At 37.4% G+C, this 26,974-nt stretch overlaps 1 protein-coding gene across 4 annotated transcripts in view; it reads left to right on the forward strand.

The window, feature by feature from the left end:
• Positions 1 to 25,980, forward strand: part of CEP152 (centrosomal protein 152) — a 91,952-nt gene extending 65,972 nt beyond the window's left edge. For 2 of the 4 annotated variants that reach the window (XM_039218053.1, XM_039218052.1), the window contains exons 20-27: positions 2,825 to 3,475; positions 6,530 to 6,671; positions 10,802 to 10,969; positions 14,382 to 14,478; positions 15,251 to 15,354; positions 17,575 to 17,731; positions 17,981 to 18,084; positions 24,679 to 25,980. In XM_039218053.1, the coding sequence (XP_039073984.1) occupies positions 2,825 to 3,475; positions 6,530 to 6,671; positions 10,802 to 10,969; positions 14,382 to 14,478; positions 15,251 to 15,354; positions 17,575 to 17,731; positions 17,981 to 18,084; positions 24,679 to 25,712 (2,457 nt within the window). In that variant the 3' untranslated portion in view covers positions 25,713 to 25,980. The remainder of the gene's footprint in view (positions 1 to 2,824; positions 3,476 to 6,529; positions 6,672 to 10,801; positions 10,970 to 14,381; positions 14,479 to 15,250; positions 15,355 to 17,574; positions 17,732 to 17,980; positions 18,085 to 24,678) is intronic. The other 2 variants (XM_039218054.1, XM_039218055.1) reach the window with 1 other exon arrangement.
• The last annotated feature ends 994 nt before the right edge of the window (positions 25,981 to 26,974 follow it).

Genomic DNA, 26,974 nt, shown 5'->3' on the forward strand with positions numbered 1-26,974 from the left:
AGCACTGAAATCAAAAGAATAATAAAGTTGGCTAGACTATAGAAAACAGGCAAGAGCTTTTCTTTTTTTTTTTTTTAAAGTTTTTCTGTTTTTTATTTTTTTGAGAGACAGAGCATGTGAGCAAGGGAGGGGCAGAAAGGGAGGGAAAGAGAGAATCTTAAGCAGGCTCCACGCTCAGCGCAGAACCTGATGTGGGGTTCTGTCTCACAACCTTGAAATCATGACTGGAGCCGAAATCAAAGGTTGGACATTCAACCAGCTGAGCCTCCCAGGGACCCCAAGAGATCTTTCCTTAAGAACACAGAAGGCCTAAATGTATGTGAATGCAGAAATACAGAAATGAGAAGACAATGTGTTGCTTCTCAAACTTTATCAGGCATGAGATTCACCTGGAGAGTTTGTTAAAGCAGATTCCTGGGCTTTATTCCCAGAGCTTCTGATTTGGTGGGTCTGGAGGAAATCCTGAGAATTTGCATTCCTAATGAGTTCCCAGGGTTTTAGACCACACTTGAGTGTGAGTAGCACTATTGTAGATAATTACTCAGCCACAGAACATAATGTTAACGTGTTGCGAATCCTTGTTCCAAACCAAAGAAGGTGACCTAGGGCCAGTTTCAGTGCGTTGGCAGGAGGGTTCTTGTGAGATTAGAGTGATCCATCAAGATCAGTGAAATTTTAAAGCAGGTTTGTCTGGAGTCCAGAAGCTGTCACTTGGTTCAGTGGTTCCTAAACTTTGCTCCTGTGTATTAGAGAAACTTGAGGATCTAAAAATTACTGTTGCTTGGCTCCTGTCCCCCAGGCTTTATGTTATAATTGGTGCAGGGTGTGGCCTGGGTGTTAGGAGTTTTAAAAGCTTCAAAGAGCATTCTAATGTACCTCGACTATCAGGAACCACTGAGTTGATTAATACTGTTAAATTCTCCTCGCACAACTTCATGTGAGAGCAGGCACACCTTTGGTGAGGTGGGGCACATCGTCCCAATTCCATGTGATCTGCCACCTCCACGCTGCCACCTGGGAATGGTCTCCAGGCATCCAGTGTGACAAGACTGTTTTCCCCGAAGGCCCTCTTTAAGCGCGTTTCACATCACTACTGAATTATTCTGCTGGTAGCAAAAGAATTTTTGCCGTGAATCCCTTTGTACAGCACATCTTAGATAGTGGGTTCCCTTAGTAAATTTAAAATACAATTCAAAATTTTTGATTTATGTGCAACTATTCAGGAACACATTATTGAATCGAAGTGTATAACGTGTTTTAAAATTTTACAGTTGAAGTGTTTGCTAAGATGATATAATAGCTGGAAACTTAGGAGACAGATACCCTCTCTCAGCACCTGGAACACATATATACAGTACTGAGTGTTAGCAGCCACCACAGTCCAGGCCAAGCTTTTGGAGATGCCGCCTTCTTTCAACACTTATATCCTTGTGGCTCGTTTGAATTTATAAAAGGGATTCAAGGTCGTTAACCAGTCTGCTCATTATGTAGACAGAGACATTAAGTGCAAAAGAGATTAAGTGACTTTTCTAAGGCCATCTAGCCAAAAGTAATAACTACATAACATTTATTGAGTCCTTATCTGAGGCTCCAGACCAAGTGCCTTAAATGGATTTTCTTCTTTTGTCATTTAACCCGAATACAGTGCTATCAGGTAAGCTTTATAATTATCCTCATTTTATAGATGAGGAAATAGAGTCTCAAAGGAATTGAGGAATGGGCCTGTGGTCCCACAGCTGTTAGGTTTACACTAGCAGTTTGTCCCCGAAGCCTGTTGTGTTAAGCACCTTGCTGGGCTGTGATCAAAGGCAGAATTAGAGTTAAGCCTAGGTTTTTTGATTCCCTGTGACTTTTTGGTTAAATACTATTACTGCCTGTGATCTGCTAGTCTTGTTATTCTCTTATAAAAGAAAATCAGATCAATGAAAAAATGACTTTTTCTGTTTGCTATTGTCATTTAATAGGAACTGTTCTAACCACTGTGTTTCCATTAAAATACAAATATGTTTGTCAGCAAGTTATGCAGGTATGTGTTATATTTCTAAGTAAGGGGTGCCTGGGTGGCTCAGGAGGTTAAGCATCCAACTTCAGCTCAGGTCATGATCTTGTGGTTCATGGGTTTGAGTCCCACGTCGGGCTCTGTGCTGATGGCCAGCTCGGAGCCTGGAGCCTGTTTCAGATTCCGTGTCTCCCTCTCTCTCTCTCTCTGACCCTCCCCTGCTCATGCTGTCTCTCTCTCTCTCTCTCTCTCTCAGAAATAAATAAAAAAAAAAAAACTAAGTAATAGTAAGATTTCTTTATGAGGTTGCTTTCACTTCATATAAAAGATACTTCATTTGTCGTGGCCTTACTTGAAATTTGAGGCGATAGCTTTGTAAAACTAATATGAATTTTTCCCCAAAATTAGTTTTAGATAATTGTATAATTAAAATTTTGGGGGTGAGTTTAAATTTCTAGTTCTCCATCAAGACACAGATGTTTTTTATTTATTTTATTTTTTTAGGTTTGTTTATGTATTTTGAGAGAGAGAGAGAGAATCTCAAGCAGGCTTTGCAGTGTCGATGTAGAGCCCTGTGTGGAGTTCGAACTCAGAAACCTTAAGATCATGACCTGAGCCGAAACCAAGAGTTGGATACTTAACTGACTGAGCCACCCAGGCGCCCCAAGAAACTGATGTTTTTAAAAGAACATATAGCATAAAGTATTAGGTGATTTAAAATGGAGAGGATCTTTGAGTATAATATATTTTAGGAACAATGTCTTATCCCAAATAGTTATGGGGAGAGCATAAATAATTTTGAACGTATATTGTTCTGTCTTTTAGATATCATTTGCTATTTCCGAAGCTAAAGAGAAATGGAAAAGTGAGCTTGAAAATACGCACAAAAATGGAATACCTAAGAAGGAAATGGAGGAGAAGATTCATTCTCTTCAGAGAGAGCTTGAGTTAAAGAATGAGGAAGTCCCTGTGGTTGTCAGGGCTGAGTTGGCAAAGGCCTGGAGTGAGTGGAACAAAGAAAAGCAAGAAGAAATCCACAGAATTCAAGAACAAAATGAGGAAGATTACCGGCAATTTTTAGATGATCATCGAAATAAAATTAATGAGGTGCTTGCGGCAGCTAAAGAAGACTTTGTGAAACAAAAAACTGAACTGCTTCTTCAGAAGGAGACAGAATTGCAAGCATGTCTAGACCAGAGTCGTAGGGAATGGGCTACGCAGGAAACCAGGCGGATCCAACTGGAAATCTATCAGTATGAGGAAGACATCCTGACTGTACTCGAATTTCTCTTAAAGGACACCCAACAGGAGCACGTCGGTGCTTCAGAAAACAAGCAACTTTTGGAACTCATGTCAACTTGTTCTTCAAAATGGGTGTCTGCGCAATATTTTGAAAAACTAAGGGCCTGCGTACAGAAAGCATTTCAAGATCTCCTCTCCCTGGCTCTAAAAAATACTGACTCTGAATGGGAAAAGGTATGTTTCTGATAAGTGCAAACAGCTCTTAATGAGCATCAGAGGTGCTTATAGCAATTGCATGTGGATATTTTTCCCTTTCTTCATTTTATAGTCTAATAGACATAAAACTTGTGTTTTTACCAGTGGCCTAACAGCTTTTTGTAGGAAATCCAAAGGATTTCATTTCTTTTTGCCAAAAAAGCTTTGCTTCTTCCTAGTGCCACAAATATGAGGCAGAGCTTTCAGGCTCTAGACGTCTTTTTCCTTAAAAATATATGCTGTTCTTTGTAAGGGCCTGAGCTTTGAGAAACTGAATAACTCTCATTCCTAATTTTGTTTTTTGGGCATGACCACTTCAAGAAATATGCATTGTATTAAACTAGAGTTTCTTAAGAGCTTCTACAGAGTTTGGAAGCGTGTTTCTTGTCCTCAAGGAATTTATGTCACAAAGGCAAAAAAATGCCAACCAAGTACAAAAACTACGGATGTAGAAACAAGCAATCAGGGGTGTGGCTCACTCACACAATACTCGGAAGTCATTTTTGTTCACGTACTGTCTGTGTGCATGTAGAATGAATGAATTGTATTCTTTTACTTGTCTAAGTAGTTTCTGACACCAGCTTTTAGTTTCTGTGGAAGATCTGATAGAACCAAAGTCTTCCTATCTTATGATTAAAGAAATGAGGTATGTATGAAAAATCCAGAATGATACCATGTAATCAGCCAATTTCAACATTTGGAATTAGAGGTAGAAAACATTGCCAATATTATAAGGTTTGTCTGATTGAAGAGACATAGGAGTTAAGTTTCATTAAGATACCATGACTAAAGATTTTCAAGGCCACGATTAAACATTTGGTATTAATACTTACTGAAAAGTATTATAAGCTGGGAAAAAAAAAGTCTTTGAGTTCCAGTCTCACACTTGAGGATAACTAGTCTGCTACCTGTGTACCTCATATATTATAGTTGCTTAACTGAAAGAGAAGGTATAAATCCGTGACCTGTCTAATTCCTTGGGTTTCATAGGATATGAATGACACAGCTTGGCCTTCCTGCATCCTACATTTGAGATAGTACAGAATTTCAGAGCCATAGGTTACCCAAAAGATCAGTCTACCCCACCCCAGTCCCCCCAGATGATACTATTATTCTTGATTTCACAAAGGTGTTTACTAGTTAAGAGTTGCTTTTAGTGTAGAAATAACTGGGCAAGATGACTTCCATGAATAATGCTTATAATGCTTTATTGAAAAATTTTGGAAAGAATAATTAAGAATTCCCTATAGCAAATTTTAAGCACGAACAATGGTGAGAAAATCATGTTACATGCTTTCAAATTTGCTCTCCTGAAAAGACAATCTCTGCTATAAAAATCAGGAAAACAATAGCTTTCTTCTACTATTAGTATAGGATCAATCCTGGGGTCTCTGTTAGAGGATTTATGATTGTACAAACAGTGGTAAGGTCATCTATATGACTTACTGTAGCTCACATATCTGTGGGGACAGAGAGTCACATATTTTGGCTAAGAGCGTAGACTTTTGCAGCTTTTTGTTGGGTGGGTTCAGATTCTATTCCTGGGGAAAGGATGCCTTTGAGATGCCTACTCTGGCATGTGTCACAGAAGAATTCTTGATCTTCTGCTGTTTAAGAGCTAACTCAGCTCAGGACCTTGAGGTAAAGCAATGATTTTAAGCAATGGTTATAAGTTTGCAATATAGGTGTCATAAATATGAAGAGCTCTGAATTATAATTGGTTAAATTTGTTGTTTTTAGAACTGTTTATGAAAATTAAAACAGGAACAAATGATCGGTATCTATAAAACAAGTCCTCATTGAAATAACTAAGATGATCAAAAGTTTTTTCAAAATGGAGATGATCAAGAATTAAAACTGTATTTCCAGGAAAATGCCTTATCAGAATATGTTGATATAATAGGTCATAATGGAAAAGAGAAAACAGAAATAGCAATTGGAATAGAATTTCCAAGCAAATTTAAGGATGTGTGTTCTGTCTTTTCTTACCGTCAAAGTCAAGTTAAAGCTAAGACCAGAAGGTTGCTGTTCCTGCGTTTTCTGTCATCTTGGCTCCTTCTCCAGTTTTGAGCAAAACTGGAAACACTATCTACCTTAGGGTTCAACTTTCATTACTCCTTCTGGCCTCAGCCCCCATAGCTTCTTGCCATTTGCATTTTCTCTGTAACTGCTCATCTCTGCTTCTGTCGCATATCGTAGGTAGGTTTCCTAATAGCCAGTTAAATAAGTTTCTTATAATCAAAATCAAGGCTTGTAGAATCAAGCATATATGGTGTGTTTTAGGTAATTAAACAGGGCAGCTTACTCAAGATCACCTCTTCTGTTCCTTTGGGATTTAGTAGGTATCCAGAAAGTGAAAACATTGCCTTAAAGCCTCCTCATTAATGAATTTAGTAACTACCATAACAGATTAGAACACAGAAAGTGTCCAATAGATGTTAGAGGAGAAATAGTCTTGTGTAAGATGTATACGTTAACTTTGGAATTCAACTGAACTTATAAAATGACAGTATTTATTAAAGTATTAAGAAAATTAAGAAATGTAACCTACTATGTAAATGATTTTGTTTGTTTTTTACTGCTGTTACTTTCAATTCATGGAAGACCAGTGGTTGGTATTACAGTTCCTAATGAATTTGACCCCTGCTGCAGTGAAAGAGTTCTGAATATTCAAGAACAATTCTGAATGCACATAGTATGTCCTGTGATTTGGTCACATAAACTATTAAAATATCTTAAACTCACACATATGTGTGCAAAAATCTGTATCTCCTATCTGTCTCCTAATCAGCCCACTAGTCCTCTGTCAGATAATGGTCTAATTTGAAAATTATGGCCACAGGAGACGAGTTCATAGTAATGACAGTATTCATGTAACACCCTCAGAAAAATACTGGTGATGTGTTTTCAGATAGTGTTCCTTTTTGTATTGTTAATATTAGCATTCTAAACAGAGACTTGCTTAAAGATTTTTACATGAGAATTGCTTAAAGATTTTTACATGGCATTAACCATGAAGATAATCTCTTTCAGAAGAATTTGGCCAGGATCTCTAAGGATTCTGCCACAGAGGTCACTGGCAGAGGAGACCCTGGAGTGCCGGCCGTCCTTCCTGCACCTACTTTTGGACACTGTGCTCGGTCCTTGGCCTCGCAAGAAACAGAAGTAGAAGCTGGTAATGGGATTTTATTCCTACTGGTCTTCGTAACATTCACAATCACAGTTCCAGAGGGGTGATTTGAGGGTAAAAGGAAATCAAAGATGTGTACAGCTTTTTTGAGCGAACAGGTGGGTGGTATCACTCCTACCTAATCTGTGTCTTCTCCCTAGACTTAATTTTGCATTTGGGAGGCAAGGCCGTTTTAGACCCTTTTAATTCTTTTCATGGTCTTCCTTCCTTTTCTAAGTAGTTCTTATTATAAGGAGAATAATGAGAATTTTAATGTAACAGTCATGTTTTTATTCTCTGGCTTTATTGAGACATTACGGGTTTCACATAAAAGAATTGCCAAATAACTGGGACCTTTTCGTTCCAGTTATTGAAGTTTATTTCAACCTTTGTAAAATGGAAATCTTTCTGAAGAGGGGTTTTCTGATTTCTTTGTGAGTTTCTTGAGAGCAGGACCAGTGTTTTATCTCTTCCTCTCCAACACGTGGGAGAGTGAATGGCACATAGTTTGTGTTTCTTGAATATTTGGTAAATTAAGGGTTTAACGTTTCCATGATGACCTAGAGTTGTTTTTATGAGAAAGAATCACTGTATTGTACCGTAGCCACCTGACATATCCAGAGCTCACCAAGGAATACTGATTGGGCATATGTTGCCTGGCCATTGAGAATTCTGAGTCAGGAACTGACATATCCTTTATTCGTTCCACTCCTTTTTAAAATATTGAGATCTTGCAGCCTGCTCCTTCCCTCCACATACAAACACACACCCACTCCTTCTGTTTCTTATCTGCTGTCTCTATTGCAACCTGGAAAAGAACTAAGAATTGCCAGAACAACTCATATGTACTAGGTCAATTACCTTAGTTTCCACAGTTTTTAATTTAGTAGGTAATCTTAGCAGAATCTTGGAGGACTTCTGCCTTTCCTAAGAAGTCAGTTGACAATTCTTTTCCTCATTGTCCATAGACCCTTTTTTCCTTTCTAGATTCTAGGTGGTTGAAAACATCTTATTGTTAATTAGGTGTATGGGAATACTACCTTAACTTGTGATTTGTATTTTGTTTCTTTTTAGTGTGATTGTAGGTCTGTTGTTATATTCAGAATAACCAGAGAATTTTTAAAAATTTTATAAAATGGGTAGAAACCAGTTTTAGATATTATTTGGCTTTGGAAAGTCCCATCAATGTGACAGAAATTAATTTTTACTTCAGACAAATCAGACTACAAAAGGATTTTTCTTTCTTCTTTTTTTTTTCCCCCTAAAAACAAAACACATTAACAGATTCATTAGAGAGGACTACCACCATTGTTAACTGTTATAGCCGCTTATCATTTTTCTAAGTAAGTTAAATATTATCAAATTCTTGATACATGCAAAGAAAATATGTGATGTGCATACAAGTTATGAAGGCTAGCAACCAGGAACCCACTGTTTGACTTAAAAGCTAGAATATCACCAGTACCGTTGAAGACTCTTGTGTATTTGACCCCAATCCCATCCCTGTAACTTCATTACAAGCCAAGATAACAAATATTCTAATTTTTAAAAACTATTCTCTTGCTTTTCTTTATGTTTTGACCAAATATAAGTATCCTGTAAAAGCTGCTTGCTATCTTGTCTTTTAACATTATAAAAATGGTTTACTATTTATTGTAGTCTTTGTAACTTGCTTTTTTTCCACTTAATATCAAGCTTCTGAGATTTGTCTGTTAATACATGCAGCTCTAGTTCATTCATATTTCTGTGTAGTATTCCATTCTGCGAATATACCATAATTTATTCTGCTGTCAGTGGTCATTTGCCTGGTTTCCAGTTTTACAACAATATCTTAAATGAAAAATATAATTGCCTTGGATGGTAGTGATGTGATGCTTTATGAATTCTTTGATGCTTATGGACATAAATGGCACTATTTAAATGAAACTAAGGTCAGGAAAGAGCTAAGAATAATATTGCTGGACCAATGATCTTACATCAACGTTTTGGGTATTGGCTCTTGACCCTGTACCAGTTTCTGTTCCTACTTAATTATATCAATTACATTAATAGTAATGTATTTTTGTATTATTTTTGTGTAGCATTTCATTTAAACAATTCTATATATTACTAATAGCAACAGCTGTTATTTACTGCATTGCCAATCTATGCCAGGTACTGTGCCACAAAATTTTTATGCATGTATACATCCTGACAGTTTTATTTTTTTTAAACTTATTTTGAGAGAGTGAGAATGAGTGTGCGTGCACACACGTGAGTGCAGGAGGGGCGGAGACCGAGGTAGAGAGAGGATCCAAAGCAGGATCTACAGTGTGCAGCCCAATGCAGGTCTCCGTCTTTTGAACCATGAGATCATGACCTGAGCTGAAATCAAGAGTTGGATGCTTAACTGACTGATCCACCTGGGCGCCATGTCCTCCTGACAGTTTTACATCTTTTTTTTCATTTGAAGACAATTTAAACTTACAGAAAAGTTACAAAGTAAAAATCGTTGCCAATAACATTCATATACCCTTTACTTAGATACGTATGTTAATAATGTTTTATACTATTTTGTGCTCTTCTGTGTGTATGTATGTATGTATGTGTATGTGAACATTTCATCTTTTTCCTGAACCATCTGAAGATGTTCTATACATTGGGCCCTTTTAAGTCTAAATTCTTAAGTGTATATTTTCAAAAAATAGAAACTTTTTATTTTATAACCTTAGTATAGCATATTTAACATTCAATGAAAATATTGTATCAATCTGTTCTTCAGGTTCTGTCTGATTTTGTCGACTGACCCAATAGTGGCTTTCATTATTTTCCCCTCTGCAGTACAAAAATCTGTCCAGGGTCCGGTATTACCCTTAGATGTCATGTCTTTTTAGTCTCAAATATTTCCACACCCTCTTTTTGACTTTTCTGACATTGACATTTTTGAAAGACCCCACGCTCCACCCCATCCCCTAGATTTTTTGGAACTTTCCTCATTTTGAGTTTTTCTGATTTCTCTTCATAATTAGATTCAGGTGTTGTTTCCTTGGCTGGTACACTGCATAGGTGATGTGTTATCACATGTGGAGGTGCCCACTGTCCATTTGTCTTTTATTGGTGAGGTTCATTTGAGCACCTGGTTAAGGTGTTGTCCAGTTTCTTCACTATATAGTCACTGGGTTCCCCCTCCCCCTCATAACTAATAAGCAATCTGTGTGGAGACACTTTTAAGACACTTCCAAGACCATGAAATGCCCTTTTCGTGAAAAATTTCACCTATGTTTAGCAATCATTGGTGATGCTTGTCTGACCCAGTCTTTACTGTGGTGGTTGAAAATTTATGAATTTTCTAGCTGCAGACTTCCCTCTGCTTTCACCAACTTGGCACTTGGCATGTTATAATTGTGCATCCTCCTGTTAGTTGGTATAGTTATTTGGCTTTTTGTTCCCTTACCAATCTGCCCATCAGTCCATCTCCCTACCGACCTTCCAGCTTAACCTACTTATTTATCTTTCCATCCATTCCATTATGGGTAGGACTATTGGTAGGACTCAGGAATTCCTATTTTTAAAGAATATTTTGTAATTCATTAGTATACCCAGTGTTCAAATTGTCCCATATTCAGCTAGTGGAGCCCTTTCAAACTGGCTCCAGTGTTCTTGTGACATGCCTGTGTTTTTCAGGAATTTCTCTTTGGCATTTGTCTTGTAAATACCTTGTCCCAGTACTGGAGTTAGCCATTTCTTGAAGACCCTTGGTGCCTTGTTGTGGGGAATGGTATTCAATACTAAGAATTGAGCATTATGTTTCACAGCAATTTTTAAAATAGATGGCATTATTTAATTTTACATTTTAAAAAACTAAATCTCAGGTTATATAATATACTCCAAGGCACACTGCCAGTAAATAAAGATTTAAACCCGGGTCTCTCTCTCTCTCAAGCATCATGTTCTTTTCAGTTACACTGTCACCGTTAGTCCTGTCACCTGGTTTCCTTCCTTCCTTCCTCCCTTCCTTCCTCCCTTCCTTCCTCCCTTCCTTCCTCCCTTCCTTCCTTCCTTCCTTCCTTCCTTCCTTCCTTCCTTCCTTCCTTCCTTCCTTTTTTAGTTCTTAATCTAAATTGATATAAAAGTTTGCTATCATTTAATTTTTACAGATAAGAAAAAGATCCTTGAAATTAAGGATTCATGCTGTGGACCCTGCTTCCAGGAACTTGAAAAGGCAAAGCAGGAATGTCAAGATCTGAAAAGAAAACTGGAGAAATGCTGTAGGCATCTTCAGCATTTAGAAAGGAAGCACAAAGCTGTAGTGGAAAAAATTGGAGGTTAGCATTGAAAGTAGCACTACTACTGATCTTGTAAATCTCACTGATCCTTGAAATGTTCAAACGTGACACTTTAGTTAATGTCGGCACTGATTCTCTTTGAGGATTAATGTAAACTAATTTGGACCTTATTTTTACTAACCAAATAATTATTACTGAACTACAAAGAGGAAAATTGGCGCTCTGATTAAAAGGTCACATTCCTTTCTTCCTTTTTGGATTGAATAGATATCGAGTGCCCAGTCTGTGTCAGGCAATGTTCTAGGCTCTAGAGACACAGCAGTGAATGCATCAGACAGAACTCAGTTCTGATATAGATGTAGAAGACTCTGTTTCCTTCCTTCAAAAAGGTTATCATCAAATAAAGAGAACTAAAAGCAGATTAATAAATAATTGCAGCACTGAGCAGTTCTGGCGGTGTGTCTATGTAAACTTGGAAGAAAGGATGTTAATTAACTCTTTCTCCTATTAGAGTTAAGGAAGGCTTGACTAAGCCTTCAGAGATGAAGGCATTTGCCAAAGAGGACAGCATTCTAGGCAGAGGGGAAAGTCGGGCATGAAGACCTATGGGCATCCTTCACAGTGCTGTCAGGGAAATTGTCCGAAAGGGGTGTCTTCTCCCATCTTCTCTTGCCCTTCTGAAGATAGGAGGCTACTGGGCTTCTGAGATTACTCCCTCTTACCTTCTGCCAGCCACTTATGTTCCTGTGCCCTATACTCTGTACATTTGAAGTATTCAGATGGCCCCGCTGGTCAGGAATTTTACTGCTGGACCCCACATACAATGTTGTCACTCTGTTCTACACTTTACCCTTTCATTCTCATTTTGGCCTAACTCTTCCTCATCCTCTAGGATTCAGCTGAGAGGATGCCTTATCTGCAGAGCCCTTCTTGATTTTTTTCTAGTCTGGGTAAGATGGGCCACTTCTATGTGGCCCATAGCACTTGGCTCCTCCTCTATTTCCATTCAGTACTTAATTTTATGGTTACTTGCCTGATACCCTTTTCCAACCTGTATGTTCCTGAGTATAAGGAATATGTTGTATCTTCGTCATTGTAGTCAGGATGCCCATTACATGTCAGATGATAATAAATGTTTACATGAATGAAGAATTTGAATGCAAGGGTCCCAAATCATTGTGTCATCCAGAAAAGATCAGATGAACAGGTTCACTTTTTTTTCTACATTTCAACTCTCATTCGCCTGGGCAGCAGTCCCTTTCTGGCCCTGCTTCCAATCTTGCCTATCCAATCCATTCCCCATCAGGCAGCAAAAGTGTCCTTTTTTTTTTTTTTTTTAAATTTATTTTTAAGGGGGAGAGAGAGAGCATGAACAGGGAAGGGGCAGAGAGAGAGGGGAACACAGAATCCGAAGCAGGCTCCAGGCTCCAAGCTGTCAGCACAGAGCCCAGCATAGGGCTCGAACCCATGAACCATGAGATCATGACCTAAGCGGAAGTTGGACGCTTAACCGACTGAGCCACCCAGGCACCCAAAGAATAATCATCTAAAAAAGTAAATTGGATCACAGCACTCTCTTGTTGAAAGACTTTCTGTGGTTTATGTGGTCCTCAGTAGGAAGTACAAACCTTTTAACATTGTTTAAGAAGCCTTTCATGATTCACCATCTGCCAGCCCCTTCACCTCATCTTGCCCCAGCCTTCTTATTCTCTCCTTGTTTGTCTCTTTTCTCTCTCTCATCTGTTTTCGTCTCCCTTTACCACAACATCTGTCTTCCCACCCTGATCACATTGCCGGGCTAACTCCTACTCATCTCTCTGCCGGTACACTGCTTCCTGAGGGAGGCTTTCCCAGCCACCCCAGACTTAGTTAGCTTTTCCTGCTAGACATGACCCATAGCTCCTATGATTTTTCGAACATTTATCATATCCTTGTAATTAATTTTTGTCTGTATTGTCCTTTGGAGGGTAGCCTTGATGGGGACAAGGATCAAGCCCTGACCCAGCACTCAGCACAGTACCTGGCAACATAGCATACTCGGCAAACACTGTTGATTAAGAGAAGTCTCCCGCTTCACTTCTGCCTACTGCTCACCAAGTCTGTTAGAGATAGATTAATAATTACTTTGAAGGCAAGCAAGGATTTTAGGAATTTTGAGATAAAAATTTTAACAACTGTAATTCCCGTGGTAATCCTTAGGTCTTTGGTAGGGGCCAGGAGAGTAAATGAGCTCTTGTAAAATTTGATGAAAGTCAAGAATATTTCTTTTATATCGTGAAATGACAAAGGCAGCCGGGTGAGATTATTATTCATAAGTAATATTTAACACCATACATTGTGATCATAGTTCTTCTGCATAGTGCTTTTTGAGGCTGTCTTCTATAATTCACAGATTTAGAAATAATCCAAGAAGTTGGTATTTAGCTGAAAACAATAGGCCGATAAGAGGGATTGGGGGCCAGATTTTAAGTCATTTGATAGTTTGATTTCAGTTTTGTCTTAATGTAAATCTATTAGTTGATAATGTTTTTGCTACTAAGGTTGCTTCTTTTCAGTTTCTCACATTCCACTTTCCATGGTGTTGGTAGCATTTATTGAAAAGTGATGGAGTAAGAGGGAGTGATTTAAAAACATACAAGTGATTAAAAAACATCGCTCACTAGGAGAAATAGAGTGGTTTATTACTCAGTTTACAGGGCGTGTTGAGAGAGGGTAGGAAACATGGTGTGCCGTGTTCATATCTATTAAATGTTGGTATTGCCAGGCTTTATATAAAGTGCATTTATAATTCTATTTCTATTATCTTCAAAGTAGGTAATACTCTCTCCACTTGACATATGAAAAAATTTAAGGTTCAGAAAGTTTAAGTAACTTGCCCAAGCTCATTTAACTAGTAAGGAGCAGAGCTAAGATTTAAACCCATGTCTCTCTCACTCAGAAATTCATGTTTTGTTCTCTGTTTCACTCTGTCCACTGATGGTGGACTCCATCAGTTTCCTCTCATCCTCTTTTTGAAAGTTTAAAGATTTGAAAATCTTGCATTAACTGTGAAAGTGACACCTACTGGGCTTGATTTTCTTTTTATTTTGTATAGAAGTGCTTGTTCAATGATCATGTATATGAGCATACGGATTGTGAAATTAGAAGACCTGGTATGTTTCTAGGGAGCTTCAGTTTAGTCGGGAAACAGAACAGATGCATATGAAACAGTTGGAAACCTATTCCAGGGCAGTGTGTGACCCAAGCAAGATGAGGGTGATGGAATACAGATCTTAAGCACTGAGAAACCAGAATAGGGAGTGGTGGGCACTAGGATTCATCAGGGAATGAATGACATGGGGAGCAGCTGGAATTTCCACAGTGTTCTCTACAAACATTTGCTCGAGAACTTAAGGGAAAGGAAGACTGAGGAAAAGAAGATTAATTGACCACAATTAATTTTCCTTCTTAGAAGAGAATAATAAAGTTGTTGAAGAACTAATAGAAGAAAACAATGACATGAAAAGTAAATTGGAAGAGCTGAAAGCACTTTGCAAAACACCACCAAGGTAGACTTCTACTATTTAAATTTGTTTTAAACATTTATTTATTTTTGAGAGACAGAGCTTAGCAGGGAATGGGCAATTAAGGAGGGAGACACAGAATCCAAAGCAGGCTCCAGGCCCTGAGCTGTCTACACAGAGCCCGACCCAGGGACAAACCTTGAGATCATGACCTGGGCCAACGTTGGATGGTCAACTGACTGAGCCACCCAGGTGCCCCAGACTTCTACTGTTTTAAAGAAATTGTTTGTTTCTAAGTATTTTTAATTTTTTATATCGATTATATTAATAATATCATACCAGGAATATAAAACTTGTCTTGTTATACAGCAAGAAATATAAAAAAAGAAAATCTTCCAAAATCCTATTCTCAGCAGATACCCTTTGTTAACCTCTTGTTTTATATCATTTAAGCCCTTTTGTACATACATATGCATGTTTTAAAAATAGAGATTATCATGAAAGCTATTTTGTAACCTTTTATTAACCTAATGTACTAAGATAAACATTTCCATATGTCATAAAATATTCTCCCATAACGTGCTTTTCAATTGCCACATATATTTTCATCCTGTGGATTTATCATGATTTATTTAAGTGACCATAACATTTGTTTCCATTTTTCTTCTATGTTAAATAAATGTATGGTAGAGACCTCATATGATTTTTTTTTTTTTTTTTTTTTTAGCACATCTAAAAAGTTGTTGGATGTTATTGGAATATATAGATAGATATTTTTGCTTACGGTCTCTGTTTGCAATATTTGGTTCATTTTTAGGTCATTGTCAGAAGGGGCTATTGAAAATGCTTGCCTGCTGTGCAATGGCAAGGCCTTGGAAGAACTTCGTGGACAGTACATTAAAGCTGTAAAGAAAATTAAGCGTAAGTCCCTGTGGGGAGCTACAGGATTTTAAGATTGTCTAAACCTTTTTTTTTCTTACTAGCACTAGTAATTTGGGGGAATTTACAAACTATTTTGTTCTGAGGTCTTATCTGCTTTTAGAAGAGATGAGTGACACCTTTTCTAAATTAGGCAGGAAAGGGTAATTCTTGCCCAATATCTTTTGGAAGGGATGTGAGGGCAGACTTATTTTATATTATTAATTATTCTATTTCTTTTTTGGGCACTGATATCAAACTGAAAATTACATAATCTTAAAACTTAAATAACTAAACAAAATGTCATGTGAGTTTTAAATTAGCAAGTATTACTTTCTACCATAAACTCAAACTATATTGTACAATCACAGTTTTATATTTGTTGTTGTTGTTGTTATTATTATTATCATTATTATTATTTTAATTTATATTCAAGCTAGTTAACATATAGTGTAATCTTGGCTCCAGGAGTAAAACCTAGTGATTGATCTCTTAAAACTGACACCCAGTGCTCATCCCAAAAAGTGCCCTCCTTAATGCCCATCATCCATTTAACCCACCCCCACCCTGTCTTCTCCCCACTCCAGCAACCCTCAGTTTGTTCTCTGTAGTTAAGAATCTTAGGGTTTGCCTCCCTCTGTTTTTTATCTTTCTTTTCCTTCCCTTCCCCTATATTCATTTGTTGAGTTTCTCAAATTCCACATAGGAGTGAGATCATATGATATCCATCTTTCTAAAGACCATAGAAAATAGATCTAGTTAGGCATGGTTCTGTTGTTTGTCATTATTTTGATAGTGGATAAAATCATACATATAAATCTTTTCATCGAGTCCTTTGCAGTAAGAGGCGATGCAGCATACCTGGCAGAGCACTTCTCTCATTTAGGTTTTCTCAGTGGAATACCTTCTGTTTTTTAATTACAAACAATACTGTGTAGATTGTATATATGTATGTCCCAGAACAGTAACCAGCATTGATACAGGAGAACTGTATGTTCACCTCTTAAAATTGCATTTATTTTTAACAAAATGAGTGGGAAGTATCTTAAGTTCCAAATATAAGGATAGATCATCAGAATCATGTGTAGATGTTTTGCAAAGCCCACTTAGTATCAGTGAAGAGAATTTGCTTCTCCATTGTTGCTGGTGCCAACAGAGGCCATATTACTGCAAATACAAACAAAGCAACTTTTTGTTAACAGTTGCATCAATTGGGAAGTGAAATTTTAAGCATTTTTTCATACTTATGTGCTAACTTGTGTGTATATATTTGTTTAACATTTTAGACATTGGTTAGACATTGTGTTGGCATGTATTCCATTTTAATTTGTCCCACTTCAAATAATGAAAAATAGTGTTCCAGTTGGTATTTTTTGCATAGAACATCTAATCTTCAGGAAAGGCTTAATGCTATTGAGGGAGATTCCTCTATGAATTGAATCTTTAATATAGGAGAGATGGTGATATTCTAGGGGTAGGACATAGCCCTAGTTTTAGTAAAAGAAAAAAATGCTAACTTTAATGTTAACTTTAATGGTAGTCTCAATGCAAGATAAAAAGAAAACTTGAAAGCAGTGAATTCTTTCTAAATGTAAATTTCAGAAGGCAACATAAGTCTCATTCTTCTCCCTGGCGTTTTGTACATATCTCTTATGGATTGTAGTATTACATGTACTTAGTTACTCTTAAGTGCTGCCTAAAGAATTGAATAATATTGAAACATGGATTTTTCAGAGCATAAGTAATAGAAATCTGAGTCTCCCTGGTTCATATTGCCCCCTTCTGTCTTTCTGTGTCTGGTTCTTTCTTCCTTTCTTCCTCACCCTTTCTGTATATATATTTTTTTCGTCTCTTAATCAGACACATAATACATCATTGAAATGTGTAAGTTTCTGCATCTCATATTTATTTTCTTGCCTTAGTGTTTTAGAATATGACAAAGTTTTCCTAGGGAATATGCTATTTCCTTACCATATGTGGCTTTCATCATCCTAAAAGGACTTTAGGTTATTTCTCCTCTGAGTCTCCCAAAATGGTGATCTGAAACATTCCATTTTAATGATTGTGGAAAAGTATAATGTTTAAGCTATACCTCCTGTCACTTCATCTCCCAGAAAATTGATCTGAAGTTTGCCTCTCCTGTGTTTGAAAAACTGCTAGTAAACATGCATTTTTTGGGGATTCCTGTCTCCCCACCATCTCCCTCCCCCACCTCCCCACTAGGTGATATGCTTCGTTATATTCAGGAGAGTAAGGAAAGAGCGGCGGAAATGGTAAAAGCAGAGGTATTGCGAGAACGTCAAGAAACTGCCCGAAAGATGCGCAAATATTACTTGACTTGCCTCCAGCAGATTTTGCAGGATAATGGAGAACAGGAAGGGTGAGTTCAGTCTAAACAAGCAGTGTGTCCTGAGCCTACTAGGACATCCTGTTGTCATTTTCTAAACATTTCCCTTAGCCACGAAATTCACTATTTCTGCAAGATCAGCCATTAGGGGCTAGGAGAGCCTCATCTCTGTACTACCCTAAATATTGGCAGAACTAATAGGAAAACAGAAATCCTGGGGCTAAGGAAACTCATTTTTTCCTTTAAACTATTATTAATTTAATATTCTGGAATTCCCCACAGGGCTGAGAAAAAGATTATGAATGCTGCTAGCAAACTTGCTACAATGGCAAAATTGCTGGAAACGCCTATTTCTCATAAATCCCAGAACAAAACTACACAGTCAGGTATGTCAAAATGAGTCACTTGAAGGTTTTTTTCCCCTTGTTTCTTAGAAATTTAATATTTCTCATATGAAAAAGAGTAAGGAGTGTAAGGAGTGAGTTAATTTATAAAGTTGTGGCTGTGTTTTACTTAAAGTGAAAACTTTCAAAAAAAGAGTATAGAATTTTCAGCAGCTCAAGTAGACAAACTGAGCATATCCATCCACTTTCTTTTGTTACTTTCATTCCTAGAAATGATAGAAGCGATTTTTAAAAAATTAGTAGAAGGGAGAAAATGATAAAGATTAGAACAGAAATAAATGAGAGATTTAAAAAAAATAGTAAGAAAGATTAACAAAACCAAGAGTTGGTTTATTAAAGACATAAGAAAAATGGATAAACTTTTAGCCAGACTCATCAAGAAAAAAAGAGATAGGACTTATATAAAATTAGAAATGAAAGAGAAGTAGCAACTGACACCACAAAAATACAGAGGATTGTAAAAGACTACTATGAAAAATTATATGCCAACAAATTGGACAACTTAGAAGAAAGGGATAAATTTCTAGAAACATACAATCTTTTAAGACTGAATTAGGAAGAAATAGAAAATCTGAAAAGACCAGTTACTAGTAAAAAAATGAATGAGTAATTGTAAACCTTCCAAGAAACATAAGCCCACAACCAGATGGATTCACAAGTGAATGCTACCAAACATTAAAGAAGGATTAATGCCTGTCCTCAAATTATTCCAAAAAAGTACAAGAGGAAGGAAAGCATCCAAATTCATTTCTATGAGGCCAACAATACCTTGATACCAACCCAGAAAAAGATACTATAAAAAATAGAAAACTACAGGCCAATACTCTGATGAATACAGATGTAAAAATCCTTGACAAAGTATTAGCAAACTAATCCCAACAGCACATGAAAAAGATCATTCACTATGATCAAGTGGGATTTATTCTGGGCATGCAAAGATGGTTCATTATCCACAAATCAATCTACATAATACACCACATTTACAAAATGAAGACGGCAAACCATATGATCATCTCAACAGATGCAGAAAATATTTGACAAAATTCAACATCTGTTTATGATAAAAAAAAAAAAACTCCTATCAAAGTGGGTTAAGATGGATTACACCTCAACATAATATAGACCAATATGACAAACCCACAACTGACATCATACTCATTGATGAAAAAGTGAAAGCTTTTTCTCTAAGCTCAGCAACAAGACAAAAGATATTTACTCTCACCACTTTATTCAACATAGTGCTGGAAGTCCTAGCCACAGCAGTCAGACAAGAAAAAGAAAGAAAAGCATCCAAATTGATAGGGAAACAACAAAACTCTCACTTTTTGTAGATGACATGATACAATACATAGAAGACCCTAAAGCCATCACCAAAAAATGACTAGAATTAATAAATGAGTTCAGTAATGTTGCAGGATATAAAATTAATATACAGGGGCACCCGAATGGCTCAGTTGGTTGAGCGTCCAATTTTGGCCCAGGTCATGGTCTCACTGTTCCTGAGTTTGAGCCCGACGTTGGGCTCTGTGATGACAGCTCAGAGCCTGGAGCCTCTTTTGGATTCTGTGTCTCCCTCTCTGTCTCTGCCCCGCCCCTACTTGTGCGCTCGCTCGCTCTCTCTCTCTCTCTCTCTCTCTCTCAAAAGTAAATAAACATTAAAAAAATTGTTTTTCATTAATATACAAAAATCTGTTGTGTTTGTATAGATTCATAAAGTATCAGAAAGAGAAACTAAGAAAATAATCGCATTATAATTGCATCAAATAGAATGAAACACCTAAAAATAAATTTAATGAAGGAGATGAAAGACCTGTACTCTAGAGACTTTAAGACATGGATGAAATTGAAAATGGCATAAAGAAATGGGAGGATATACCATGCTCATGGATTAGAAGAATTAATATTGTTAAAATGCCCATACTGCTCAAAGCAGTCTAGAGATTCAGTGCAATCCCAAAGTGTCAAAGTATTTTTTCAAAATTAAAACAAGTAATCCTCAAATTTATATGGAACTACTTAAGACCCTGAATAGCAGAAGCAGTCTTAAGAAAGAAGACCAAAGTTGGATGTATCACATTTCCAGACTTCCAGCTATACTACAAAGTTTTTGTAATCAGTCAGTGTGGTACTGGCACAAAAGCATACGTAGACCAATGAAACAGGATAGAGACTACAGAAATAAAGTCATGGTTATATGGTCAATTAACCTATTACAAAGGAGGCAAGAACATGCAATGAGGAAGATACAGTCTTTTCTTTTTTCTTTTTTCTTTTTCTTTTTGTAAATATTTATTTTGAGAGAGAGAGAAAGGATGGGAAGAGGGCAAAGAGAGAGAATCCCAAGCAAGCTCCACGCTGTTGGCACAGAATCCAACATGGGGCTTGATCTCACGAACTGTGAAATCATGACCTGAGCTGAAATCCAGAGTTGGATGCTTAACTGACTGAGTCAACCAGGCACCCAGGACAGCCTCTTTAATGATGGTAAAACTGCACAGCTACATGCAAAATAATGAAACTGCATTACTTTCATAAGCATTTTCTTAATACAAAAATAAAATGTATTAAATACCTAAATAAATGTAAGACCTCAAACCATAAAACTCCTAAAGGAAAACATAAACAGTAGTCTCTTGGAGATTGGCCTTACCAGCTTTTTTCTGGATGTCTTCTCAGACAAGGAAAACAAAAGCAAAAATAAGTTATTGGGACTACATCAAAACAAAAAAGTTTCTGCATAGCAAAGGAAATAACCAACAAAACAAAAAGGCAACCTCCTGAATGATAGTGGATATTTGCAAATAAATGTCCAATAAAGGGATATCCAAAATAAATATAAAGAACTTCTACAACTCAACATCCACAATACAAATAATCCAATTAAAAATAGGCAGGAGACATGAACAGACATTTCTCCAAAGAAGACCCTCAGATAGCCAACAGACACATGAAAAGATGCTCGACATCACTCATCATCAGGGAACCACAAATCAAAACTACAATGAGAGGTTGCCTGGGGGGCTCATTTGGTTTCTGCTCTGGTCATGATCTCACGGTTTGTGACATCGAGCCCCACATCAGGTTCTGCGCTGGCAGCATGGAGCCTACTTGGGATTTTGTCTCCATCTCTCTCTCCTCCTCCCCAACTCATGCTCCCTCCATCTTAAACTAAATAGATAAACGTTAAAAAAAAAAAAAAATCCTACAATGAGATATCAACTCACACCTTCAGAACGACTAAAACCAAAAACATAAACATAAGAAACAAATGTTAGCGAGGATGTAACGAAAAAGGAACCCTCTTGCACTGTTGGTGTTAATGCAAATTGGTGCAGCTTCTGTGGAAAATAGTATAGAGGTTCTTCAAAAAACTAAAAATAGACCTACCTTCCAATCTAGTAATTGCACTACTGGGTTTTTAAACCCCACCCCCCACATACAAAAACACTAATTTTAAAAGGTATATGCACCCCTATGTGTATTGCAGCATTATTTACAATAGCCAAGATAACAGAACCAACTTAAGCATCCATCTAGATGAATGGACAGAGAAGACTTGATACACACACGCGCGCATGCACACACACACAGAAATATTACTCAGCCATAAAAAAATAAATTCTTCCCATTTGTGACAACCTGAATGGATCTAGAGAGTATTGTGCTAAGTGAAATAAGTCAGACAGAAAGATAAATATGATTTCACTTATATGTGCATTCTAAAAAGCAAAACAAACACATACACAAACAGAAATAGTCTAATAAATACAGAGAACAAACTGATGTTTGCCAGAGGGCAAGGAGTGGGGGGTGGGTGAAACTGGTGAAAGAGTTTAAGAGATACATGCTTCCAGTTATAAAATAAGTCACAGAGATATAAAGTACAGGATAAGGAATATACTCAGTAGTATTATAATAGCTTTGTATGGGGACAGATTATAATTACACTTATTACAGTGAGCATTGCATATGCACAGAACTGTTGAATCACTGTGTTGCATGCCTGAAACTAACATAGTACTGCATGGCAACTGTACTTCCATTTTTTAAAATACATAAATAATTAAAAAGTAGAAAGTTAAATAATTGATAGGCTGGAAGCTCTCAGAAATCCCTGAAAGAAAGAAAACTGTATAAGCCTGAAGATTGAAACCTCAGTTCAAAACTGCCAGAAGAGGAGAGTTACAGGCAGGAGCACTGTCAAAACTGTGACACACATGAAGGCAGTATGTCGCAGAAGTAGTACACCTAGGGGCTGCCAGTGAGGCAGCAGACTGGCACGTGGTCCAGAGCAACAGGAACCACGTGGGGTCACCCTCTTCATCATTCTTCTCTTTTCTCTTCTCCAGCCCCAGTATTAGGGTAGAGTAAGGGCAACAGGAACAAGGAGTCTCAGAACAGAGCAAGGCTCTAGATGGCAAGTTACAACAAGGAGGAACTTAGAGTCCACATGCCCAAAGCACCAGCTATTGGGTCTTTCTGCCCTGCAGCTCCTTCCTTCCACTACATTCTCAACTTTTTTTTTTTTTTAAATGTTTTATTTATTTCTAGGAGAGAGAGACAGAGTGAGCAGGGGAGGGCCAGAGAGAGAGGGAGTCACAGACTGAAACAGGCTCCAGGCTCTGAGCTGGCAGTCAGCACAGAGCCCGACACGGGGCTAGAACCCACGAACCGCGAGATCACGACCTAAGCGAAAGTCGGACGCTTAACCGACTAAGCCACCCAGGCGCCCCTACACTCTCTACTTTTTTAAACAAGCAGATGCCATACTCAGAACATCTAAAGATACGCATTCAGGGGCGCCTGGGTGGCTTAGTCGGTTGAGCGTCCAACTTTGGCTCAGGTCATGATCTCACAGATTGTGGGTTCGAGCCCTGTGTTGGGCTCTGTGCTGACAGCTTAGAGCTCAGAGCCTGGATTCTGTGTCTCCCTCACTCTCTGCCCTTCCCCCATTTATGCTCTGTCTCTCTCTGTCTCTCAAAAATAAATAAATGTTAAAAAAAAATTTTTTTTAAAAAGATAAGCACTCAACCAAGAATCATCAAATTATCTATAGAAAGCCAGCACCATGAAAAGATACCTAACTCAAAAGAAGACAAGGCCAAAAAAAACCCCAAAAACCAACAGAACTTATGCCTTTGGAAACAGAATTAACAGAAGAGAAAGATCTGAGAATGCTGGAAAAGTATAGTGTTTTCAAAAGGAAGTAAGAGCATATTATAGAGGAAACTAACAATATGCTGAAAGATTTCCTATTTTCAAGGAAAAGATATACTTACTGTTAACTCCAGCCATTGCTAGAAAAATACAAGTTTAAGTAGGTATATTTAGGTATATTAAAATTTAACCAATGGGGAAATGGAATATATAACTTTCAATGTAGTAGGGGAAAAACTCAGAAGAAAAAGTTTTCAATGTAAGAGAATCACGAGAGGCAAAATACAACTAGAAAGCATTGATAAATGGAAAATTACTGTAGCATAAAACATTAGCAATCACCCTAAAGGTGAATAGTTTAAACTCACTTATTAAAAGGCCATAATTTTCATTTTTTAAAAACCCAGACATATGTTATCTCTATAAGAACAAAATTAAAAATCGAAAATGGAGGAGATAATAATATACCAAGCAGTGCAGTGTTGATAGTAGATAAGTTATAAGTTAAATACAGCATTAAGCAAATTATAATTCACGTTGAAAGAGATTAAAGTGACAGTTGATAATGTTAAAGAAGCCTCTCAAGAACCTACAAATGGGTTCTTTCTGTTCATGATAAAGTAGCTTTAGAATATATAAAGAAAAAGCTGATGGAAATGTGTGAAAAAATTGATGAATTTCCTGTCACACTGGGAGATTTTGAACCTATCTGTGGGAAATTGGGTTTTTGAACTTCTGGAAAGCTTGAAGCAGAGATTGTTCAAGAATTCACAAGTCTGATATTGGTAAACATTCTTCAAAAAAGCATAAAGGTTATTTGTGTAAATTTAAGAATGGTGACATGAACCTTGGGTATTAATGATTTGGGGTAACTGTGAACTGTGAACATCCCCAATAGAAGCACACTCTTTTCACACTGTAGGGACCAAGGTACACTTCTCTGAGATATGCCTCTGACTTTATGGTATGTGGCTGCTTTGCCTCTGGTCAGATTTAGTATCTTAGCTAGCTTAAATCAGAAACTCTGTTTTAGCTTTTTACTGTATATGTGTGTACAGAGGTGGTATGCTTATGTTGTTGTTGGGTGTTGGGGTTTCTTCTAGCAAATTTTCTTCATCAGAACAGAATTGGAAACTTGCAGTTGGCTCCTGAAATGCTAGAATATCTGTTGCAGGAAATAATTGATCAGATGCATAACAATAATGTCAGATTTCAATAACAATTACCTAACTTGATTCAATGCCAATTTGTAAAAGAATATTTTTAAATGTTCAGCATTGATGTATTTTCTTTGAGAATGATGAAAATATATACATTCTTTGGAAATACATAAAAATGTGATTTTTTTTTCTTCCTCTTTCAATGTTAATTTTATCTTCATTTTGTTTTCCCCTAATTGTGTTCCCTTGGATGTAATAGTACTACCTCTGACTTCGGAGATGCCGACCGGAGTTGAAAAATCAAAAAGAAATGATGTGAATCAGAATACAGTGCCTCACACTGAAAGCAAATCAAACAGTGTACAAAGTATTCCCAGGCGTATGTGTGACCAAGTTCCTAAGAGAAGGGCTGCTTGTAACCTAAGAAGGCGGTTAGCAGATGGAGAACACGGGGATGTAAAGCACATGGGTTCCAAAGAGTCACAGTCAGACTCTCAGTTTGGGGAAAACACTTACAAACACCTAGACATTTTGCCAAATGATGTTTCTCCTGAGTTTGTTCTGTATGAAGGTGAAAAAGACTTTGGTATGCAGAAGAAGAAAGACCGCAGTGATACTGGCTCTGAATCACTTCAGCATTCCACTGCATACCCCTTTCTTGGATCCTTCGGAAATAAACCCTCACCTAGATACACCCCTAGTCTTTCTGAATCTGGATCCACACATACAGCTTTTCAAGGTCCTAATGAGAGACGCGGTTTAAAAGTTTATAAGTGCAATCAGCTAATGGAAAGTGGAAATGCTGCATCTGAGAAAAGTCAAAGTTTGGGTGTTTGGGAAACTCCAGTAAAGGATGGAGGGGACTTTGATGACTCCACAGGCTGGCATTCCAACAATGCTACTTTACCCTGCGACAGTCACGAAGTGTCATTTTTACATGGTATACCACAAGAAACTCTGGATTTACCAGCTGAATATGTTAATTTCAAACACTTTTCAGCAGCCAGTTCTTTGTCAGATACAGAGAAAAATGATGTGATTTGTCAACCAATGAAATGTCAGAGTGGTCACACTTCAGGCCTGTCAGAAGAAATCCTGTGTTCCCAACCAGAGATCAGTATGACTCTGAGCCACACACCTAATCCTAAGGTTGATCTAGTAAAGTCCGATTTCAAAAAACTGAGCAATACAGTACCATCATCAGTGTATCGGCAGCCTTCGAGAAACTTAATTGCTCCTCTGTCTAGCCAACAAGATAGTGGCTTTGATAGCCCCTTTGTCAATCTAGACTAATTGTTGTACAGTATTTAAGAAGAATCATTAATATATTGACAAGAAAACTGGAAGGGAAGACTTCATACTGAAAAATTGTGGGCTCTCTCTATTTTGAGATGTTTTAATAACATCTATCATATGAACAAGATATTCTCATAAAATTACTTGAGATATTAATGGTGCCTTAATCTTCCAAAGGCCTGATGGTGTGTGTGTAATCTGCTTCAGTGTGGTGCTTTATATGTGGTTGCCAAACCATCTATTTTTATACTTATAAATTAGCTTTCTGTGCAATGTTACATTATTTAAATAAACTTGCATATGGTCTATAGAATTGTCATGGATTCTTTTGTAATTATAGAAACGTTATATTGGCATGTTTGAAATTCATCCAGGATAAAATATAAATCTTGATGATTTGTATGTACAGTCAACCAAATTTAATGTTTGTAATTAGCCATGTTTAATGGGTCTGTAGACTTACTCAACATGCTTTTCCTGGAAATAGCTACTCCAAATTTTGAATAGACTTTTTTTGTTGTTGTTTATTTCTAGGAGAGAGAGAGAGAGACAGCGTGCAGGGGAGGGTAAGAGAGAGAGGGAGTCACAGACTGAAAGAGGCTCCAGGCTCTGAGCTAGCAGTCAGCACAGAGCCCGACGCGGGGCCCAAACCCACGAACCATGAGATCATGACCTAAGCAAAAGTCGGATGCTTAAACAACTAAGATTAAGATTTTTGTGTTCATTTATATAGTAAAGAATTGGCTAACTTATTGATGCTGTGGGCAGGAACTTGTAAATTTTTAAAAAATTATTTAAATTCAAGTTAGTTAACTTATAGTGTGGTATTGGTTTCAGGAGCAGAATCCAGTGACTCATCACTTCCGTGCTCGCTTAGGCAGCACATATACTCAATGGCCATCACCCATTTAGCCCATTCCCCACCCCCTCCCCACCTTCCCTCCAGCATCCTCAGTTTGCTCTCTGTATTTAAGAGTCTCTTATGGTTTGTCTTCCTCTCTGTTTTTATCTTATTTTTCCTTCCTTTTCCCTGTGTTCATCTGTTGTGTTTCTTAAATTTCACATATGAGTGAAATCATATATTTGTCTTTTTTCTGACTGATTTCACTTAGCATAATACGCCCTAGTTCCATCCATGTTGTTGCAAATGACAAGGTTTTGTTATTTTTGATGGCCAAATAGTATTCGTGTGTATGTGTGTGTGTGTGTGTGTGTGTGTGTGTGTTTGTGTGTACACTACATCTTTATCCATTCATCAG

Source organism: Hyaena hyaena, unplaced genomic scaffold (assembly GCF_003009895.1).
Source record: "Hyaena hyaena isolate Hyena2069 unplaced genomic scaffold, ASM300989v1 scaffold_730, whole genome shotgun sequence".
Classification (NCBI taxonomy): domain Eukaryota; kingdom Metazoa; phylum Chordata; class Mammalia; order Carnivora; family Hyaenidae; genus Hyaena; species Hyaena hyaena.